The sequence below is a fragment of the Lepisma saccharinum genome, chromosome 1, assembly GCF_977018435.1.
Source record: "Lepisma saccharinum chromosome 1, izLepSacc3.1, whole genome shotgun sequence".
NCBI classification, from domain to species: domain Eukaryota; kingdom Metazoa; phylum Arthropoda; class Insecta; order Zygentoma; family Lepismatidae; genus Lepisma; species Lepisma saccharinum.
Window position 1 is genome coordinate 73484537 of NC_139229.1, and position 23503 is coordinate 73508039.

The 23503-nt window shown below is 36.7% G+C and overlaps 1 protein-coding gene across 4 annotated transcripts in view; it reads right to left on the minus strand.

The window, feature by feature from the left end:
- Window positions 1-6408: 6408 nt before the first annotated feature.
- The window catches only part of LOC145996471 (very long chain fatty acid elongase AAEL008004-like), a 95829-nt gene continuing 78734 nt past the window's right edge, over window positions 6409-23503 (minus strand). For 3 of the 4 annotated variants that reach the window (XM_083132970.1, XM_083132962.1, XM_083132978.1), the window contains exons 5-10: window positions 22097-22180; window positions 21426-21482; window positions 18875-18980; window positions 13395-13531; window positions 10435-10605; window positions 6409-9503 (exon numbers count right to left, since the gene is read on the minus strand). In XM_083132970.1, the coding sequence (XP_082989096.1) occupies window positions 9198-9503; window positions 10435-10605; window positions 13395-13531; window positions 18875-18980; window positions 21426-21482; window positions 22097-22180 (861 nt within the window). In that variant the 3' untranslated portion in view covers window positions 6409-9197. The remainder of the gene's footprint in view (window positions 9504-10434; window positions 10606-13394; window positions 13532-18874; window positions 18981-21425; window positions 21483-22096; window positions 22181-23503) is intronic. The other variant, XM_083132986.1, reaches the window with a different exon arrangement.

The window sequence follows — 23503 nt, forward strand, 5'->3', positions numbered from 1 at the left end:
AAGTTTATATTGTGTGACTTCTCACAAAGAAAATTATAAATTTTGGAAACTGTGGATTCATTTATTATTTTGTTTAAATGGTAGAATATAAAAATATAACCTGGTTCCTCTATTATATACAAAACTTTTTTCAATCTAATGTTTAATCCTGCTAAGGGAGTAAAATTAATTACCACTATATACTATTTAAATGAGATATTTGTAGGATTTCAGGGGGATTCAGCCCCTTAGCCCTCCCCTTTGCTACGTACCTGGTTACAACTTGCTACATACCTGGTTACAACTTATTGTACAAGATGTTTAATCCTGCTAAGGAAATAAAATTAATTTCCACCATACAGTACTCCAATGAAACATTTATAGTATTTCAGGGGTGGGAGGCTGCAGCCCCCAGAATCCACCTCTGGCTACATGCCTGTTCCACCATGAATAGAAAATGGCGACTCTATTACAAGGCAACAGTAACAGGAAAGCCATGCACTTACATGTCTACCTCTCTTGACTATCCCATCAATTTTGTTTGATCATCATCATCATTACAATCGTCGCGATTACCATACAGCTGCAGAAAAGCAGCCATTGGCTGCCATTTAAGAATTGGATAATTTTCTTCTTGTGCTTTCACCTCTGTGCTCATTTCCAGTCTTCTGTATGGTGTTTTAGTAAATTCTAGGATGCTTCTGCAAGCTGTGGCACCTTGGTACATTGTAGGAAATGCTAGTCAGATCAACTGGACAGGCAATAAGTGTCCCTCTTGGAAACCAACCTTCAGAAATAAATGCAACCTTTTGAACCAATGACTAGCTGTACGAGTTGCTTGCACATCACTCGGACTAGGCTGTTTTCTCAGTGGTGTGCATCACGTAGCCTCAGTCTATCATTCATGCATGCATGGTGAATGCATTCTTCCATGCTGGTTGTTGCTTCGGTATGAAACCCCCAGTCACTTTGATAAGAAAAATACCTAAGGTGCATTCCATACAAGCACTCACAATGGAACAGTTCTAAAAAAAATCAATTGAAAAAATCCATGGCCAGCTTGGATCTCCCTGAAAAACGTAAAATCGAGGTTACACTATATGCATCAAACCTCTGGAAGCATACTTTACTCTTACTTTATACGTATTATCAAGATATCTGAGCTGCAGTGGTCAAGTTGTCTGGTTGTCATGTAAAAGACCTTGCTTCGATTCCCATTTTGAAAGATCCGAGAGAGGAATTTCTCCATTCATGTCCCTGCGTTAGCAGATATCAAGTGCGCACAGCCTCTCATAATTAAGTCAGGGGAGCCAATCATCAAAGTCTATTATGCACTCCCCCAATAAGGATAGAACTAGAACATCTCCTCTATGCAGAATTATTTTAGTAATATATTTCTGGCACATACAATTGATGTAGAAAAGTAATAATATATTTTACGTCCTCGTTACAAACACTAACTGGGACTGTATCTACAGTTTTACATGGGATCAGAACCATGGCACTACCCCCTACCTTGCCCCCTTCAAATGAGTGTATGAGGTCTTAGAGTAGATCCAACCCCCCAGATTATCCCCATTAGTATTTAATTATGACAGCATGTCTGCTACTATTCTGCAAAAGAATATAGTCACCGGCTCACCAGTCAATGTCTCGTTACTACACTGCCGAATTGGATTGCTTCAAAAAATGGGATGAATTGCATAAGTAAAATAAATAATGTAATTATTAATATATCATTAACTATTATATTAATTACCTTAACAGAGCAGGAGAGGGGCATTAAATCTAATATAGTCTGTCTGCAACTAACCTTTAGTGGCCTCCCCCCCATTAGCCTCTTGGGACAGGAACTTTTCAGGCATGTGCTTGCAGTGATGTACAAAGAAATTGTAGCAAGAGAACTAATTGTCACATAGAGAGATGAAATCGAATTTTGATTTTTGCAGAAGGATCGGACTCTTAGTGGAAGTGAAATTTATACATTATATTTCCCAATAATGGAAGTTAAAAGAAGAAAATCTAAATTTTACACAAAAATTCATATGGCCAGTAGACAAAAGTGATTGAAAAATGTAGTATGTAGCAGTGTGGTATTTTCCTACAACTGTGCCAAGTCTTGTTGATATGGTTATTTTGGTTTGCTTTTCTGCCACTTTTGACTAATTGTGAAGATGAGAATGAGGATATGATTAAATTGATGAAGACACACTCATAAAGTACACCCATGCTCAGACCGGGATTCAAACCCATGACCCCTAGCATCACAGCATACTGTGATAACCAATTTTTTTTATTTTTTATTTATTAAAAGAAAACCCTAAGCGGCAGTTCCCCCATCATTCTATTCCTCAGTTTTTCACAGATGTCAGTCTTTCTCAATTATCCATTTTCTCACTTTTGGACTTACACAAACATATATGTCTTATGAGGGATCCGATCCCAGGACACTGGCATCGAAGCATGCTGTGCCATGGAGGTTGACACCAATCAGCCACTGAGATCAATCATGTTTAAAATAAGGATCCTTGGTGGGCAAAATATAATAAAAGTGTATAAGCAAAGCAATGTTGCCATCTAAGTGAATAGATTTCCCAAAAATTGGTTCTAGAGTCGGTCCTAGGGATGTTGGATGTACCAAATTTGCAAGGAAATATGACAAAAGACCATTCTTCAAAGATATTTAATCTTCATCATCCAAATATATTGTTTTGTCATTCCATTACATGGCATTCATATGTATATAAATGAACAAAAAAGACAGAACTATCATTTCTAGAAATGTGTTAATTGATGTCATGTGCCAGTCATCCTGAAGTTCATAATTTGTGTGGTATTGTTTGAGATCAGCAATCCTGAAAAAGTTAATGAATGACAAATGGTGCACACATATATTCACCACTTGGGATTCCATTCTGCAAAGCCAGGGTTTAAAGCCTCGACATTTTTGCAAGCCATTATCCACTCATCTCCTCACCATGAATAGCCCACAGATAGAAAAAACAATGTTAAATAACCAAAACAATAAAGAATTCAATCAAACAATTTTCTACATTTTCGTGTGAAGATAAACTATCTACTTTAAAAAAATGTTTATTATATTACCAACGTTACATTATTTTTGTCCCTCCACAAAAATTGCCATGAAAAAGAGCCCTTTCCCTGCTTTGGGCAGTCCATAGGTCAACCATCCATCGGTCATGGTGTATCTGTGCGATACATGCGACTAAACTTGTTTATTTCCTTGGAAACTATTACGCGTGAAGTTCTAAGCTTGTCTGTAGCTGCTTGCTTCTTTGTCTGAATACAGATGACGCTGGTGCCCCTTAGTGTCTGGGATTAGTAGGCTGTTTGTATCCGAGATAGATCGTTCAGGTTAATGGTAGCTTGTAGAATTTACAGTTAGGATCCGGAAACATGCTCAATTCACTCGTTCCATGTTCTGCAGCAGTGATGGTGAATGCAATGAATACATTATCATCAGTGATAAGGATCTATCGGCAATTGTGAAGATAATTTTCGGCAATTGTGAAGATAATTTAACTCAGACTGAACCGGAATGTGATGATTGTGATGAACGGCAGTGTGACGTGTATGAATACATTTGTTGTAAGGTGACAATAAATAGCATATGTAGTGTTAAAGCAATGTTTTTAAGGTGCTTAAGAATCATTATATGTTCATTCATTCATTCATTCATTGTTTTCTGCCTAATTGGCAGGTTTTTCACTGCAATCTCCAGCTTTCCCTGTTCTCTGCCTTACGCTTCGTAATAGCATACGACCCAGTTAATTTAATATCATCCATAAGCTGATATCTCTTTCTTCCACGGACTTTTCTTCCTTCAACCATTCCCTCCAAGGCATCTCTTAGCAGGCAGTTTCTTCTTAGACAGTGTCCTAACCAGTTTCTTTTCCTCTTCTTGATGGTCTCCAGTATAGATCTTTTTTCACCAACTCTTATCAGTACGGCTTCGTTTCTTACCTTGTCCGTCCATTTTACACGCTCCATTTTTCGCCATGTCCACATTTCAAAAGCTTCGAGTCGTTTCTCTTAATTTCTTCTCAACGTCCAGGTTTCTGCACCATATAGTGCTACACTCCACACAAAACATTTCACTAATCTCTTCCTTAGACCTATGTCCATGGGTCCACAAAAAACATTTTTTCTTCTATTGAAAGCTTCTTTTGCTATTGCGATTCTCATTTTCACTTCTTGGTTGCAGCTCATGTCACTGCTTATAGTGCATCCGAGGTACTTGAAGCTATCCACTTGCTGGATTCTTTCACTGTTTGCTCTCACATTAATATTCCTTGGTTTCCGTCCTATAACCATTGCCTTTGTCTTCTTTACATTAATCTTCATCCCATACTGCTCACAGCTGCTGTTTAACTCTTCTAACATACTATTTATGGTTATTTCATCCTCAGCGAATAATGCCATGTCATCAGCAAATCTTATGCAGTTTATTCTTCTTCCTCCTAATTTGACACCTCCTGTGCCCTGGAAACAAGTTTTCACTATATCTTCTAAATAAATATTAAACAAAGTAGGCGATAGGCAGCATCCTTGTCGTACTCCTCTTCCAATTTCACAGCCTTCTGTCATTTCGTCTCCTGTTCTCACTTTAACTCGTTGATTCATGTATAAGTTGCTTAGAAGTCTTCTCTCTTTCCAATCTACACCAATTTTCTTCAGAATTTCTAAAAGTTTAACCCAATTCACTCTATCAAAGGCTTTCTCCAGGTCTACAAATACTACAAACACCTCCTTTCCTTTCTCTAAATATCTTTCCCCAATGGTCCTCAGTAAACCAATTGCATCCCTTGTACCTCTTCCTTTCCTGAAACCAAACTGTTCTTCCTCTAACTCGCCACTGACCTTCGAGTATAGGCGTCTGTTCAGAATTCTTAGAAGAATTTTTGCCGAGTGAGATATCAAACTGATTGTCCTGTACTCAGAACATTTTCTGGCATTGCTTTTCTTCTGCAGAGGTACCAAAACAGTCTCCGTGAAATCTTGTGGCCAATCCCCTTTCTCATAGATTTCATTGCATAAGTGCAGTATTTCTCTTTTTCCATCTCCCAGGCATTTGATAAGTTCAACAGGAATTTCATCAGTGCCCGTTGCTTTCCCATTCCTCATTTCTTTGAGTGCTTGCTCAAATTCTTCATTCAGGATATAGTTAATCATGAATATGTAAGTAAAATCGTACTAGTATCTCACAGATACATCACGACCGATCGTGTTGCTTTTTCAGATGCAAGGGTTAAAGGAGGTATCGTGTGTTCATATCACTTCCATTGTGGACAAGATCGAGAAAATATGGGCCCTATGTCTACGGTTTCATAGTGTGGATAATGCACAAGCTCCAGAGCGGTTCATGTCCTTAATAAAAATAACATTTTTCTTTTTAACATGCCAGTGAATAAAAACTGAGAAACTAGTACTCACTTTATCTGCAAAACTGTTTGTTTCTTCTTTGTTCTATTAATTTCAGTGGCCACTGTCATCATCCTTGTTGGAACTTGTTGTACTGTTCCTTGGCGTGCTTCTATTGTTCGTAGTTCTCCAACCGCCGTTACGTGCGCTGTTGTTAACTGTATGTCTGCATCCGTGTCGTCTGCTACTTCCCGGCACCAACTGTTGTAGTAGGGGAATCCATGTGTAGTGTGCCTGTCCACTATCGATGTTTAGCTCATGTGGGAAGTGCATTATGGCATGTTTTTCCTTAATTTTGGTGTCTACGAGTGTGTGGGCGGTGTGCTTGACTTGTACCTTTTGTATTTTATGGCTATTGTATTTAATGTGTTTAGTAAGACCAGTAGTGGGTTGGGCTTTTTTTTTTGCATCTGTTAGGTGTTGTTGGATTCTTTCATTGACAGATCTGATGGACCTGCCGATGTAATGTGCCTTGCACTCTCACTCTGTGTCATATACACCTGGATTATCAAGGTGGGGGGGGGGGGAGGAAATACCTTTTTTGTTTGTTTAGTTTATCAGCTATTTTGGTATTTGGTTTGTGAGCTACTTTAATGTTATAGGGGAGAAGGGCTTTGGATATGCGGTTGGATGTGGTGGGATGGTAGTGGAAGGCAAACCACTTATATTTGCCATTGGAGGTTAATTGTGGCCACGTAGAGTGCCAGCAACAGTACAAGAAGTTCCAACGAGAATGGTGGCAGTGGCCACTGAAATTAATAGAACAAAGAAGAAAAAAACAGTTTCACAGATAAAGTGAGTACTATTTTCTCCGTATTTATCTACTATCGTGTCCCTCTTCTAATTATGAATGCCAATGAATTTCTACAGTTCTTTAAAAATTTCACCACTACTAGAATAAAAATATGTACATTCTGTTGTGAAGGTTGAGCTGTAACAAAACTTTCAATACAATTTTCAGAAAATTGTTATTTAAAATCAGCCAAGGAAAGCAAAAAAATGTACAAGTTGTAATGGAAAAAGAAAATGTTATTGTCACAGGTAACCTTATATTACAACTTTCAAATATTGTACAAATTAAATTTTCAGGATAAACAACAGAAAACAACATTCAACAGAGGAAAATACAGAATACACACATTGTGTATAACAAAACCAACAATATAGATATACTGGTCATTTCTTTACCCTCTGTTTTCAGTGACTGAGCCATGATTTGGTAGAGGAGAAAATGCATCGTGGCCCTGAACTGTGAAAGTGCTTACAATGTCACACAAATGTCAAAGAAATGCATAATTTTTCACGTGTGGGTGTGTGTGTGTGTGTGTGTGTGTGTGTAAAAACAACTAGAGCATGAACAACCTAATTATTGCACAATATACCAGTCTTACATGAATTGATTGAAGTCTAACATAAAAATTGTCAAAAATATATACACTCAAACCACCACACATTTACTTCTCTTATATGTATAATATATATGTAATGTATACTTATGTATTACTTTGTTAACAACCACAAACATCATGTAAGAAATTCTGTACAACATAAACATAGAAATAAATAAGTTGCAGCATTTACACACAATCTTGTAGAATAAGTTCATACCCTTAGGTTTAAAAAGTAAACCCACATTCCAAAGTCAACATGGAATTTTGTAAAACAAATAAAATGGTTACCAGTGAAAACAAATATGGATAAGAATAATATATGGCAAAATATTGTGAAAGATATCCTCTACCAACATCTGGCTCACAATATGTTCACTATTAGAGTTCAATATATAAATGTTATTGTATAATGATTTGATTAAAAAAAATACCAGTATTGTTCAAAATATTTTGTATTGAATGAAAAAATCATTATAAATAAAGAGGCAAGTGTGACATCACCGCTGGCAATTGTTGGAATGTCTTTATTATGAAAAATGTACTGATTGGTTCAGAGCCCATAAAAATAGCTTGACAGCTTTATTACTTTTTATATTTTTTGTTTTCAGAATTTCCATTTGCAAAAGTCTTGCAAAAGAATTGAGATTTCACAACTAGAAATTACACAGAGCAAAGGCATCCATACTAACTTGAAATAAATAGATGCACTAACTTAATACTACTGTGAATATCTCGGTAAGAGTTTCATATGTCAGATTTAAATGTAATAAATAAAATCAACAATATTGATATTGAATATGGCCGCTGAAAAATCACTGGGAAAGTGCTCAGAGAAACTCTACCATATCACAAAATACTGTTTGAAGCCTCTGAATATTTTTTTCATTGAAAAAAAAGTTATATTTTCCATTTACACTCAATGTATTTCCAATACATGTAGGAAACATGTGTCTAAGATGATTTTTTCACTTTTGAAATAATGAATGCTTTAAATATGAAGTATTCTGAAAGGGTAGCACATAAGTCTTGTTCTTATTAGCTTCTACTGATAATCTCTTATCAATGCATCCGGAACATTCAAAATTATTGCATTATCAACGTCACAATTTTTTTTCAAACAATAAGCTTACTTTTCACTCTAACAATGAACAAACAAGCCTGTTTGATTCACACTGCTCAAAATATACTCTAGAATATTGAAAGTGCCTTGGTTTGTATTGTTGTACAACCTTGAGTAATCTTTTCTTCATACACTCGCGCTACACACTGTCTCGGATTTTGTTTCAGCTTCTAGTATCAGGCAACTAGCTTTATAAACTTCCCAAACATTTAAATAAACAGTCACGTTACATGAAAAATTTGTGAAACAATGTAATAATGCTACTTATTTGCAACTAATACTTATACCTCAATGCATGATTCAAACAACAATTTCATATCCTAGTGTACAAACTTTAGAAATGCCACTTGTGCTAAATGTTAATACTTGATGCAAATACTCTTACAAATATCACAACCTGCCATCTACAAATTATGTTATGTGCAAATATGTAATAATAATATTTAAAAAAGAAGCATCATATAGTATGCATGAGCTACTTCATGTATGTACAAATAAAAGCAAAGCCAACAGCAACTATTCAATCCTACAGCTTGTTGTTTATTACAAAATCAGAATGCAACTTCTCAACACTGCAATGAGCTAATCACACTTTACGATTCCTAAACTGTATCTTTCTCTCTTATGAAGTTGAGTGAATATTAATGATGTTTTAATGCACTTATTAAATATGGCAGTTGTTGCAACACATTAAGCATAAATTTCATTTCCTGACATTACGGTCTTTGAAGGGAGAGGATAATGTGCTTCTTCTGGGTTATTTATATAATGATTATAAAAAGTAGAGTAAATCCAACCCATGATAAATGCACTTTGCACTAATTGCTCGTTAAAACACTTTTTCACGTTTTGCATCCATAGAAAGGAGGTACTGTCAGGCACATAAGGCAAGAAGGTTTTTTTATGTTCTTGTGCATAATCCTCCGAACTTATTTCTTCTTCTTTTTTTTTGTTCCTTTCCTTTAAATTGCATACACTCCTATAAGTGTCACAGCCCTGAGGTTTAAATCAACTCTAGGTGATGAGCACCTTTATGTCTAAGTTTCCAGCTGTGCTGAACACACTGGACGGCTTGCATTTGAGGAACACTGCAGCCATAAAAAAGAAAAAGTACGAAACTGCATCGGTATTTTCTAGTTCCCCAGTCCGTCTCTGGGACAAGATTCTAGAATGAGGGGCACAAAAACAGAGGGTGGGGGGGGGGGGGATTTTATGATCTATTGTAGCTTTGAAAGCAAACTATAATATTCACACTTTGCACTCAGTTAATCCTTTTTCTTGTCTCCGCTCTCCGCCGCTATGCTTCGGCGATGCACGTCGCCGTTAGCACTTCCATTAAGATATCCATTAGCGTGGCCATTTGCCGTGCCATTCATGTGCTGGCCTATATAGCCGTTTTTCGTTCCATTCATCTTGGAGGTGTCTCCATTCAACTTGACACCGTTCACCTTGCTTGCTATGTTTCCATTGGCATGGCCATTTATCAATGTAGTTTTTGCAACATCGCCGTTTGTCAGCTCCCCATTTGATACTTTGCCATTGGTAACTGTACCGTTCAGGTACCCATTGGCCTGAAAAGAAATAAGATACATTAAGGGTGCATATGAAGGATACCAGCCTTAAAAAATTAGGTTGAATACAGCGTTGCTATTTAACCTTATGCATGTAAGCAACCATCAACTGAGTTGAATTGAACAAGCATAGTTTCATTTCGTACCATAAATCTATGGAGAAATTTCTAGTGTTTATGTTTTCAACCAAGATTGTACATAAATGTTTGAGATAAAAGTCACTCTCCCCAAAAATTTATTTTCAGTTTTCATACTTGTTCATGCATGAATACATATTGTCATAACTAGTAAAATAATTTCTGCTGCTACATCCTACACATATGGTATTTAGAGATCTTGGCATTTCATGTACACAGCACCAGTTGTGAATTCTGAAAATTTGCCCTGCTTTACTGCAAAAAATCTTATTTATTGTATGTATTTATTATATATAAATTTGATATAATAGAAATAAAACACGAATGGAGGCATGCAAGTAAAATAAACACAGATGTCTGAACAAAGAAGTGAGTTTCTGCAAGGCTGTCAACCATGGCAACTTCCATCCTACAATACAAAATAAGGAAACTGTTATCCTTCGCTAAAATTTTTGGGGAAAGCGACTCTTCTCTCACTCTGTATGTATCTAAGTTGACACTTTCCTCAAATAAAAATGGTTATTTTTCATTTTTACATTACCTCCCTGCAAAGATTTGTGTCAATCTTTCAGACAGAACTAACAAGCTAGAAATTAAAGTAAGAGTAGGTGATCACCTGAATCACAATAAAAGGGGAGATTTTTTGAGTTTATAAAACCAGTTTCAATTTACCGTGGTTCACTACTCCATCATGGTGAAGAATGTACAGGGGCACGTCACTGAAAAGGGCTGGGGAACATGTTTTACAAAATACAATTCAACAACAGAATATTAAAGTATATAAGTAAATATACCTTTGCTCTTGCTATCCTTTGTTGTTTCTTGTATGTGTTCTTGTAGAAGTCCGAGAATAAGAATAAGAACATCACTGCGTGCATTCCTATCCACCACACAAAAGCTCTGGGGTAATTGCACTCTACAAATAGAAGCTGGAATGCATGGACCATGATGAGAACAAACTGAACCTGGAAGAAAAAAGAAAAGTCAGATTGCAACACTGATACCCACTAGCTTGCATCAAGATTGTACTTGCACTCTTGGCAGTTACGTGAAGAGTGGCCCCATGGACAAAATCTTATTTAGTGATGCTGTTATTATTACAATTAATATGAACAATTAAAAAAGTGTGGATTATGTCACGTGCCAATTCCAGCATGCGATATAAAGAAGAGCGGAGTTCAGTGCAGAAACTAGGAGCGGAAAGGGCGATTATATATATATTATAGTAAATGCAAAATATATAAAGGAAGAGTATAAAAATTATAGAAGGAGTGAATAAAATGTTGTATATAGCCAATTAAGATAATTAAGAACATGCTCATCTATGGAACATTTAGGAAAGTTAATAAGTGAGCAAATGAATTCAGAAATTGTATCTCTCCTCTTTGATCTTCTGACGAGGAGAACATCGTCAGCTTTTGTATTTGTCCGTCCCTCGGTGGTGCTGTGTCCAAATTAGACACCCTGAAGCCCTTACGGTTGCGCTCCTTTTTAGACACACTGGGCCATAGGCAGCGCTTGCTGTTAGCGATCCTGGGCTATTCCCCTTTTGGTCGTTACATAGGAGGTGGCGCTATTGTCAGTTTAGTCGACCCTACTCTTTATATAAGTATAGCTTGTATCGTATGCCAAAGAAGCAGGGAAAGTGAGCGCATATATGTAATAAATAAGATTACACTTTAAAAGGAAAGAAAATAAATTAGAATAAAGAAAAAGAAGAATAAGCCTTCTCCAAAAAATTAGAAGAAAGAAAATAAAAATAAGCCTTTTCCAAAATTAGAAAGAAGAAAAGAAGAAGAAGCCTTTTCCAAAAATAGAAGAAAGAAAATAAGAATAAGCCTTCTCCAAAATTAGAAAGAAGAAAAGAAGAAGCAGCCTTTTCCAAAAATAGAAGAAAGAAAATAAGAATAAGCATTCTCCAAAATTAAAAAGAAGAAGCAGCCTTTTCCAAAAATAGAAGGAAGAAAAGAAGAAGCCTTTTCCTAAATCAAAGATAGGAAGGAAGAAGAAGCCTTTTCCAGAAATTACGAGAAGAAAGAAGAAGATTTCCTTTCAAGAAGAATATAACCGACGTAAATTTGGAAACAACATATACGAGGCGCATCCAGAAAGTAAGTTTCCCTATTTTTTTTTTAAAAAAAAAACCAACACAGTTTCAGGAAACCATTTATTGGCAACAGGTACAGCAAAGGTTCAGCTATTTTTCAACATAGCAACCAGCAGAATTGAGACACTTGTCGTATCGTGGTATCAACTTTTGGATCCCACTGTCGTAGAACTCTGCCGCCTGTGAATGGAACCAGCGTGTGACAGATGTCTTCAGCTCTTCGTCATTGCCAAAACGCTCACCGGAGGACAGGAATTTCTTGAGGTGCAAGAAAACGTGAAAATCGCTGGGAGCCAGATCAGGACTGTAAGGTGGATGATCAAACAACTCCCAGCCAATTCCGTCAAAACAGCTGCTGTGCACCGAGCCATATGTGGACGAGCATTGTGATGGAGGAGCACAACACCTGCAGTAAGCATGCCACGCCTCTTGTTTTAAATGGCACGTCGCAATTTCCTTAGTGTTTCACAGTAATGGTCAGTGTTCACCGTTTCACCTCTGGGGAGGAAGTCAATGAGCAAAATGCCCTTCCTGTCCCAAAACATGGTGCACATCACTTTCTGTACCGACAGCGTCTGTTTGAATTTCTTCTTGACCGGAGATCCACTATGCCACCAATGCATTGACTGCTGCTTGGTTTCTGGGGTGAATTGCGAAATCCACATCTCATCGCCCGTGACGATCCTGTCGAGGAAATCATCGCCGTCATCATGGTACCATTGCAAGAATGTCAGTGCTGCTCCTGAACGTTTCATTTTGTGTTTGGGTGTCAGGTTTTTCGGCACCCATCGGCACCCACCTGGCACACAATTTTTTGAACAGCAGTGTGTGTGTGTGTTTGTTCTGCCATAACTCTCGAACGCCTGTAGCGATTTCAACCAAACTTGGTACACATATCACTTGCAATATGGAAAGAAATACTGTGGGGGTAAGACACCTCTGGCACCCCTAGGGGTGGGGTGGGAAGGGGGTGACAAGTAAAAATAATTGAAAACAGCTGATATTAGTGTGGAATCCATAGTTTTCGAGGTTGCTAAGATGAATAGTGACACTCTCAATGCCGTTCAACTCCAAGACACCACTAGCACCCGTAGAGGTGGGGGTGGGAAGGGGATGGCATGTAAAACTAATAAAAAACGACCGATATTAGTGTGGAATCTATAGTTTTCGGGGCCGCTAAGATGAATAGTGACACTCCCAATGTTCTTCGACTCCAAGACACTCTTGGCATCCTTAGGGGTGGGGGTGGGAAGCGGGTGACATGTAAAACAACCGATATTAGTGTGGAATCCATAGTGTGTGTTGAGACGTGCTGTTTCCCAGTGTTTCTTCAAGAAACAATAACTCCGGCTGTAGGCGACGGACATTATGGGACTTAAACAGTCATGTTCAAAATGCCTTGCCCCATCTTATGATCAACCATAAAAGTAGCGAATTTTAAAACATCTTGTGTGCAAGAAAAATGCAGAAAACTGTGTTTAACTTGCACGCTGCAGTTTCCAAACTGTACAACATTGCACTCCTACCATAGGCTGATCACCACAGACAGGCTCTGCATGGCCCTGCACGATATCGCTTCTAAAATGCATGCCATATACACATTTAACAACTGAACATTTTTGTAGTCCTAGCATGCCACAAACTTACCATCTGGAAGGTAGTGAGGTACTTCTTCCACCACAAAAACCTCTGGTAACGTGGGCCCATGGCAGCCATCATGTAGTAGAAGTACATTACGATGTGGACAAAGGTATTCAGTAGACCAAAGAAAGTGCTGTGGCCACCTGTGTTAGGAAACAATTGTTAAAAAGTTTACAATCACACAGACTATTGTGCATCCTCATACAAAGAAGTATACATTAAGTAATGAATTGCCTCCATGTAACTTTGTCACTTTGTAATGGAAGGGTTCCAGCAGGTTTGATCCCCATTGGTTTGGATTCCACTTTAAACTGTAGGTCCAGTCCTGAACCAGGCTATCTGTGCAAAAAGTGACTTCATTGATTGTTTATTCAAAGTCCACTTTATGCAAAATAAGGCTAATTGGGACTGGACCTACAGTTTAAAGTGGGATCTGCACCACTATGTGTCTCCACCGGGTATCGAACCTGGGACCCCTTGATTACAAAGTGACGACATTAGTGCAAAAAGTGTGCTTCGAACTCTGATAATAAGTTATGCATTTTAAAAAAGCAGTTCCCATAAATGATGTTATAATGCTATTGAAAAAGTAATGCTTATGATGGAAATTATGCGCTGGATGATCACTGCATTACGAACACCTACCTAATAATGTTCACCTTTTTTGTCAATCACAGCTTGCAAACATCAGGGAACAGATCCTACAAAGTGGTAAGACACCATTGTAGCATCTCCATCAGTTGGCCCACATTTTATGGTGTAGTGATCTCTGAACCCATTCCAGCATATTCCAGACATATTCAATAGGATTACAGACTGATGATTTTGGTGGCTAAAGCAATGTGGATAATTCATTATCACGTTCCTCCAACCACTCCATAGTGATCTGAGGTCGATGACAAGTTGCGTTGTGTGGTCAAACATGGCACCGTGGTCAGAAAAGCCCTCCTAGAAGAATGGGTGCAGATGGTCATACACCATAAGTGAACACTGTTCAACAGGAAACAGAACTCATCACTGCAGCCAATGTTCCTCCATGTGTCCATGGTTAATTGATGCTTTTTCTAAGCGAATTCACAGGGGCACCATTGCTGGTTATAGCTGTTGAACCCCGTTGATGCAAGGTATGTCGCATGGTCGTTGTGGAAATTTGTCCAACTTGCCTGCTGTTATACTGGTGAATCAGATGTTCTACTGCTGTTTGTTGTCGCTGAGATATCAGATGTGACATCCCATGCTCGACGCTTGGATCAACCAAACATGGATGACCAGTATGTGATCTTTGCTGGATGTCTTACCCATGGTTCATTGAGTCTTGGTACACCCTTGTTATTGCGGTATGTGAACAACCAACAAGTGCAACTCTTTCAGAGATACTGGCACCACACCTCCGGGTCCCAACTATCTGCCCACAGGCAATTTTTTTTCTCCAAGTTTACCTATAATGGATGCCTGTTGCCTTCTGATGTACAGAGGAGAAGCTAACAAGTTTTCTGCCAGCCGATCTTGATGTAGAAACCACGTGGTATCACATCATTCTTAGCAACATGTCCTGCACCAGGTGTTCCTAATGCAGTGACCATTCAGTCTATGCACACACTTTGAACTACATGCATGTGACAAGAAAATTGTAAACATAAAAAAGTTACATGATAATGAAGCAGTATGCCAATTGCTGTGATCAATTCTATTCTGTAATTCCTAATTCCCTAACATAGTATTTCTCAAGCTATTCATTACATTTAATTACAAATTTAGTTTAATATGTTTTTTGTTACATCAATCATAGTGGTCATTTTTATTTAATTCAAAAGTTGCTTCTCAGAACAGCTCACATTTTCGTAAATTCCACATGTAGTCATCCCAGTTTAAAATGAAATATTCTCTATTTTTTTGTTTGTTAAGATAGCCTTCCTTCCTCAATCACGGCCAACTCTAACTGTGCCATGAGATTATGATAATGTAATTTCTATAGATATCACAAACATTGAAATGCTCATAGTAAAAATTCAGTGAAATGCCTTTCTTTTACTTTACTATATTTCATATTTTCCTGCTTTATCTATTTTACCATGTCTGTCCCAATAAGCAAAATGTTATACATACACGTATATTTTCTGCATTATGAGTTCTTTAGCAGAAGTCCCTTGAAAATTGTTTAATCGAGATTCGATTATAACTCATAGAAGATTGTTATGTAGTCTTTTATCCAAATTCCAAGTGGAAACTGAGATACTTTCGCATTGACCCAGCATGACGAGGACAATCGCATACAGCTATTTGGAAAGAAGTAGCAAAACTCGTAGAAAGCCAGAAAAAGAGCAGCAACGGGACCCAATAAAGATTCGCTTGGCATACATTGGCTGTTGAGTTGCACAGCATAGTTTATTGTTCAGCTGGCCCTACTGAAAATTCTCTGTACTGTTTTCAGTAGATCTGTAGATGTTTTGAAACATCTACTGTTTTCAGTAGCTGAACTGTACTCTTAATGTTTTCAGTAACATAATTATACAACTAACATCTTTTATTGTGTTTAGTATACTGCTATGTTAAATATAAATATATTAATAACACGTTTTGCGAGTATCTAGGTAACTGTGACGCTTCGGGACGCAACTGCTCCCTTCCTCAGGCTGCTCACGTTTAGGTTATGTATAAATCATAACCACGTCGACCTCTCCATAGGTACAGGATATAGGATTGGTAAAAGGTGTGTGGTTAAAAAACAAAAAAAAACTAAAACCCATTACAGGTGCACGTCATACTACCATGCTGTTTCCCCGATTAGAAACTGCTCCTTGGAATGTTAAAACAAACAGGAAGAAGCATGAATGTTCGGTGGGGAGAGCACGACAGAGATATAAGGGAGGGAGTTCACAAAATGGGGCTCTCTGAACATATCCTTGACGAAGACCATGTAATCACCAAACGGAAAGTGCTCAGGGAAGAGAAAAAAACCTATAAGAAGGAATGTATATGAGGGTCATATATATGTAAGGGAAGAGAGAATAAATTCAACAGGGATGGTGGGAATATCGATGAGATGTGGGGGAAGATGTTCAAGAAGTGGGATGGAAAGGAATATGTAAAAATAGGATTTAACGTAGGGATGTGCCGAAGCCGATTACAGATGTATGAAAATCGGCCGAAATTGACATATCGGAATCGGTATCGGAATCGGCAAAAATCCGATATTTAAACCGGTACAGATTATACTAGATTTTACCTTCTAACAAGTTTTATATTCTAGTTTTGTAAGATTTATTGAAAATTTGATTATGATTCGTCATTATTGTAGAGTTTTTGTAATGAAATTATTGCAAACTCTCATTCAGAAAATCAACCTAACAATAAATCTGAAATAAAACAGTACGTTGCTGAACCAGGATCTTCTCTTGTATTGGAAATTCAAAAATGAGTATTCAAACCTGAAGCAAGTGCTGAGAAAATACTTGGGCATACCTGTTGCATCAGTATTCAGTGATTGAGTGTTCAGTGTTGCTGAACAGATTTGCGGTAAGAGAAGAAGTAGGTTACATCCTGAAGTGCTTCCAAATCTCGTATTTCTGAAGTTGAATCTGGCAGAACAGGAATTCATTTTGCATTTCAAAGAACTGCTTGTGTACTAATGTTAAATCTCTAGGTTCACATAACCTTTTGTAGATGCAAATGTACATTCGCATCTCTTGAGAATATATATGTATATACATATGATATGCAATAGAAATGTACATAGCAAATTTATTTTTGTCATGCAGAAAATAACATACCATTTCTGTTTAATAACCTTATTTATCGGAATCGGTTAAATATCGGCATCGGTATCGGTTCCAAAAATTATCGGTGAGTACATCGGCATCGGTAAATTTTCAGCTTCGTCACATCCCTAATTTAACGTAACCCCGAAAGTAGCACGCCAAGCTGAAATGGAAGAGGAATTCTCGCTGGACTTGACATGAACTGGAATGGAGGAGATGTGGGGGATGGAGGGGAAATAGAGGAGAAAGAGAGGGGAGGTGCCCGACCTCGCGCTCTACGAGGAAACTTTGGAGTATTGCAATTGCAGCACACGTGGACCGTGGCTATTCACAGTTTTAAAGTTTTAACATTCCAAGGAGCAGTTTCTAATCGGGGAAACAGCATGGTAGTATGATGTGCACCTGTAATGGGTTTTAGATTTTTATTGTTTTTTAACCACACATCTTTTACCAATCCTATATCCTATACCTATGGTGAAGTCAACGTAGTTATGATTTATACATAACCTAAACATGAGCAGCCTGAGGAAGGGGGCAGTTGCATCCCGAAACGTCGCAGGAGTTACCTAGATACTCGCAAAACGTTAAGTTATTAATATATTTATTTTAAATTTGTGAGTAATTCACACAACTTTCATCATGAATTCGTGTTTCGATGCTATGTTAAAACAGTACTATTATCAGTAACGAAAAATTTCTTATCTATATAATTTAAAATACAAAAATCGTAGCTATAAACAACGAAAATAAATATATGGTAAAGCATGTGGAATCTGTTACGTAGGAATGCTTTCATGCAACAAAAAAAAAAAAAAAAATCAAACATAGTGAACACGTTTTTAAGTGTGTAGCTTCAATGTGGTTAACACACTTATAGAAAATTGAAAAACATACTGTTTTAGACATAAATTGACATATTGTTCTTCCTATATTCACACAAAAACTGAAAAAAAATAGTTTAAACAAAGACCTGATCCTCAATGCTCGAAAATGCAACAAGCAAACTCTGTTGACTACATTGATCAAAACATTGCTCATTTCTTCAATTGCATTACACAGACCTAATTATAACCATGACAATTCCATGCTGAAAAATAAAAGACAATTGGTATGATCATGTATTCAAACTACTACCTGCTTTAAAATTGAGTTATTTCTTAAAAAAAAGTTGTATTAACTTATTCATTAACATATATCTAACTTCAGTAGTATTCATTAGAAAAACGGTAGAATTTGTCAACTGAAAACAGTATAAACTTCCAGCAGGGAGACCTCTGGCCAATGTCATTGAAGACATTTTGGAAATTACCTCACTTTTCAAAAACCGACTATGATATTCCAAAATCTGAAAAAATACATCTGCTTAGATTTCCTTCAAGAGCAGTCATATAAACCTTCATGTGTTTTGTTTTTACTGATGTCTATATATTTGCAATAGTTTTATAACATAAGCCTATTAACTATTGCAAATAACTAGACAACAGTGAAAGCAAACCATGCCAAGACTCATGTGAATCCTCTGGAAGGAATTCTAATTTTTCAAAATTTGGAACATAATGGCGGTTCATAGAAAGGAGACGAAATTTCCAAAATGGCCTCCCTTCTAAAACTAATATATTCCAGATTTCAACCAAAAAGTTAACCTTTGAAGGTATTTTAGATTTAGAAGTTATAGCCATTAAAATTAACACACAAACACAGAAAATAAAATTTTGCATAGGAACTTACCAGGGGTGAATTTGACACCAAACCATACACTCATGGGCATGCAGCCATGATGAATTACATGAAGAGTGGACACGTGTTCATTCTTCTTTCGTAACACAAAGAATATCTGTAAGGAACAAAATCATTAAGTTCATACAATAATATGTGCTGTCAAAAGAAATCTCTATGAAACCCTTTCCAGAGGTTGCTAATTGTGTTTGAAAAAACATCTATAACAGTCTCAATAGTTCCAAGGTCCAGAACTGGCCATTTGTTGTACTTTTGCAGTTATCATTGGAGTCTATCATTTCAATACCCATATTTGTATATTTTCTGTATAGTTTCATGTCTCGTTTGTGACTCTTTAGGCTAATAATGACGAAGATGAATGATTATTTCACAGAATCAATACCCAGGTTGGAAACCTTTGGTGGTGAAACTGTGAATTTCCTACTCAGTGCAATAGGTTACTAGTTTTAGAATTATGCCACCTAAACACACAATAACATATACTTCCTTGATCATTACATATGTGTTTTATTTTATCCACCAAGGCTACGTTATATATTTTCCTCAACAGATGGTAACACAAGCAGGTTTGAACTTTGCTACATAGCATGTGTTCAACAATCACAGTCCGAGGTGTTCATTGATGTTGCAAGCAGTACATAATTTTTCCTGACCTACTGCATTTTCATGGTTGAATGTTCATTTGTTATTTGCTCTTATGCGAAATATATCCAAATGTAAAACCTCAGAATGAATCAACAACAGCACCACAATTACCTGTTTTCATGAACATTGGAGTGTTAGGCAGCTTTCAGACTGAAGCAACAACTAACCTTCAGAAATAAATTAAACCTTTCATACAGAAGTAACAGCAGCTTTCAGAATGAAGCGACAACTAACCTTCCGAAATAAATGAAACCTTTCACACAGAAGTAAGAGCAGCTTTCAGAATGAAGCGACAATTAACCTTCAGATATAAATGAAACTGCACATGTTGCCTGTCACTTGTATGTCACTCAGACTGGGCTGTTGTCTCAATAGCATGCTTCATGTTGCCTCAGTCTGTTGGTCATGCACTCAAGAGTGTACATAGGTGTAACTTGGTGGGGGCAAGGAGGTGCACTTGTTCCCCACAAAATAAAAAAATTAGAATTATTAACATGTATATGTTAAGAGTATTTTTAACCTTCTGAAACCAGAGGCTCATCTTCTACCCCACCCCTCCCCCCAAAAGTGTGAAACCCAACGTCACTTTAGTCTGAAAGCTGCCTTAGAGATAAAAATCATAATGATTTATTATTATGTCATTGTACCGTACATGCTCTATTGTACATGTCACACTGCATGCTTTTGTTTACTGCACTGTACAACAGATAATCCCTGAAAAGTAGATAACTAGACAAAACAAGTGTTTATGCATAACAGGCTGGAAGAAAATTCACTCTCTACTTTCATTTAGAATGTTTAACAAATGCTGTTACTAAGAATCAGTCCAAATGCAAATTTAAAAAAAATGCAATTCAAGCATTAACACCCACTTCTGTTTCATTAAATTTAATGAGAAGCACATTCTGGTCATTTATTCACTGCAATTGAATGCAAAGTTCCTTCTGCAGTGTCCAATACTGTTAGACAGACTTTATAAGAGGAAAAATGGTGATATATCCTTTGAGGATGTCCCCGAAATGTGTTTGTTAACAATTAAAAATCAGGAATTATAATAATAATATATCTTTATAATATATCTTTATAATAATAATAATAATAATAATAATATATCTTTATTTAGTGAGGTTCAGCATATGCTGGGTGTCACCATACTTATTGATTGATTGAATTGTTCTTTTACGTACACTTTATGCACAGATAGGCTAATCACGACTGGGCCTACAGTTGAAAGTGAGATCCAAACCACTGTGTGCCTCCACCAGGTGTCACCATACTTATAAATTATTAACAGAATTACTATAATACACTGAGCAACAGAGTTGACCAGAGTGCATTAAAAAAATTAGTTTTGTGTAGTTAATGGAACATTACTTTGTCCTTTCTGTGGTTTCCTCACTGGAAACTAAAAGTAAAGTTCTTCATGGCGCAACAACAATGATTTATTGAAATGTTTCTATTCCTTTTAAAACTATATTATTTAATTTTGGCTCAAGTTGTCATTTCTCTACTGCACACAACTTTTAGCCCAGGAAAAGGGAGGGGGAGGTCATGTCACTGATCTGGCAACATGTTGACATGAGGCTTGTTTCTTACCTACAAATTTGATGGCATCCCAACTGCAAGTGAGCTCCTGTACCAGATTATACAGAAAATACAATACAGTGAACAATATGCCTCACGTTACTCAAGGTCCGACTAATGAATATTCCCGAACTCTGGTTTCAGTCATGATGTGAATTTTGGAACTCATCCTGATTAGGTATACCACCATGCCAAATGCACTCTGATGCAATTCACATGCAAAGTTACTTCGCTGAAAACAGCATAAGAACTACGAAGAATTTAAAAATATTATACATAATATTGGAAAAACATCTGTAGAAATAACGCTTACCGTGTCTATGAATTCTGTAAATTTTGAGAAATAATACCACCAGCAAGCATGTACCATCTGAAATATTAAAGCATACAGTTATGTAAAAATTACAAGACTACAGACTATGTAGCTCTAAACAAACATGCTACTTCAAACTACAGGTAATATCTTTCATCATTACAAAGATATAATTGAATTGTTTTTGAAAATGACATTATCAATGAAGTAAAGAAACTATTCCATAACATACTATTTAAATATATTTAATTGGAACATATTTTCAAGATTAAAAATTCAAGCAGTATCAACAATACCTCAAACGTTAAAGAATATTTAAAAAATAGTATTTAAAATAGTAAGCATTCTAAAACTGCAGCCAAATTAATAATAGCAAATGCATAAACTTTCCTAGATATGACTGTTACTAGTTGGCATTCACAGAAACTTATTTTTCATTTCCAGCAATAGAATTGGTTTATCAGCACAAGAGAATTTCAAATTTGCTTTCCAACTTTGTGAGGAAGTACTCAGCTTCTACAACTATCCGATGCAATGCACATACCTTCAAAAATGATTAACATTTTTCTAAATTTACTGGAATTCCATAACAAATGCATGTACTATGACTCATTCCCTGCTATACAGCAGATATTTTAAATAACTTTTAAATTTTTAATATCTAAACTCACCCTCACGGCCACTGGGTGGTTAGAATAGTCGACTGGTTGACATCGAAAATTATAGTGGCCTGTAAACCAACCTGACAAGCTTATCTGCAAACAGACCAATCGGTACACTAAGTCATCAAAAATCATTCACTTCATCATTCTAATTGTTTTCCCTTTTCATATTATTTACATAGCAGCTACAACTACTAAAGAAATTTTTAACATCAGCAATAGATTCAACATGTCCAACTGACATGCAAGGCACCTTGCAGACTGATTGGAAAAGTCCAAGCTGAAAGAAAGTGTTAACCTTGGAAAAAAGAGGGTTAACGCTGAACTGCAAAGTTACACATTGATTTTAATTAGTGTTTGTTCTTTCTTACAACTCCAATCAACCAAACTAAAGACCACTGTTTGTCACATTGTGCTATCTAGAATTCACATATAAGTTCCAATTAATACCATCAAATACGCAAAGGTTCCAAAAAAAAACCTGCATTAAAGCCATATTTAGATTCACTGAATACTGATGAGAATGGTGTTGGTTATTCTAGGAATATATAGATGCATAAAGGTGTAGTAAAAAAGAAAAGAAAAAAAAAGACACTTTCACATTGCAACATGCCATGGAACCATATGGAGATGGTGTGATCAACCCCATTATCCTGCTACATTTAACCCCCCTCCCCTATACATTTATTAGAGGCTGGGCAAACTTTATAGCTGCTCCAGCACAGCTCTATACACATGTAGTAGATATCCTTCCCACCTGCCTGGGTATAAATTGGCAAATTTAACAAGTTCATATTGATCCATATGTATAACTTTAGAGCTTTATGGGGGAAAAGATATCTTCTCATTATCGTAAGATTTAATTGTCCATTTTTTTTTTTTTTATCGTGCACAGATAGACCAATCAGGACTGAACCTTTGGTTTAAAGTGGGATCCGAGCCACTATGTGCTTCCAGCAGATAGCGAACCTGGGACCTGTTGATTGCAAGGCCATTACCAATACGCCATTGAGGTTGCCCTTTCTGTTCAATTTTATTTCAACATATGCCCACGGTCATCTTAAATAAGAGAAAGTGACATTTATGCTTGCTAACAGTGACAATTTTACAGAAAGATGAGACACAGCATTGGTAGATTTTGTAATTATGAAGTAGCACTGCAAGTCCTTACAAAAAATATATATCCTAGTAACACTTTCCAATCAAAATGGGAGAGTCATGTGTCCAGACAGCTGTATCAGAAGCATGCTTTGTTTATGGTTTTTTGTTTTGTCATTCATTCAAGGGCAAAACTTGCATTTCTTTCAATGGTAATTTCAATCTACATAGTCCATTTCCAGCATGTATTATTTATTCTTCATCTCTTCATTTACCATCACCCAAATCATACTTTGTATGCTTGCATAATGCATATGA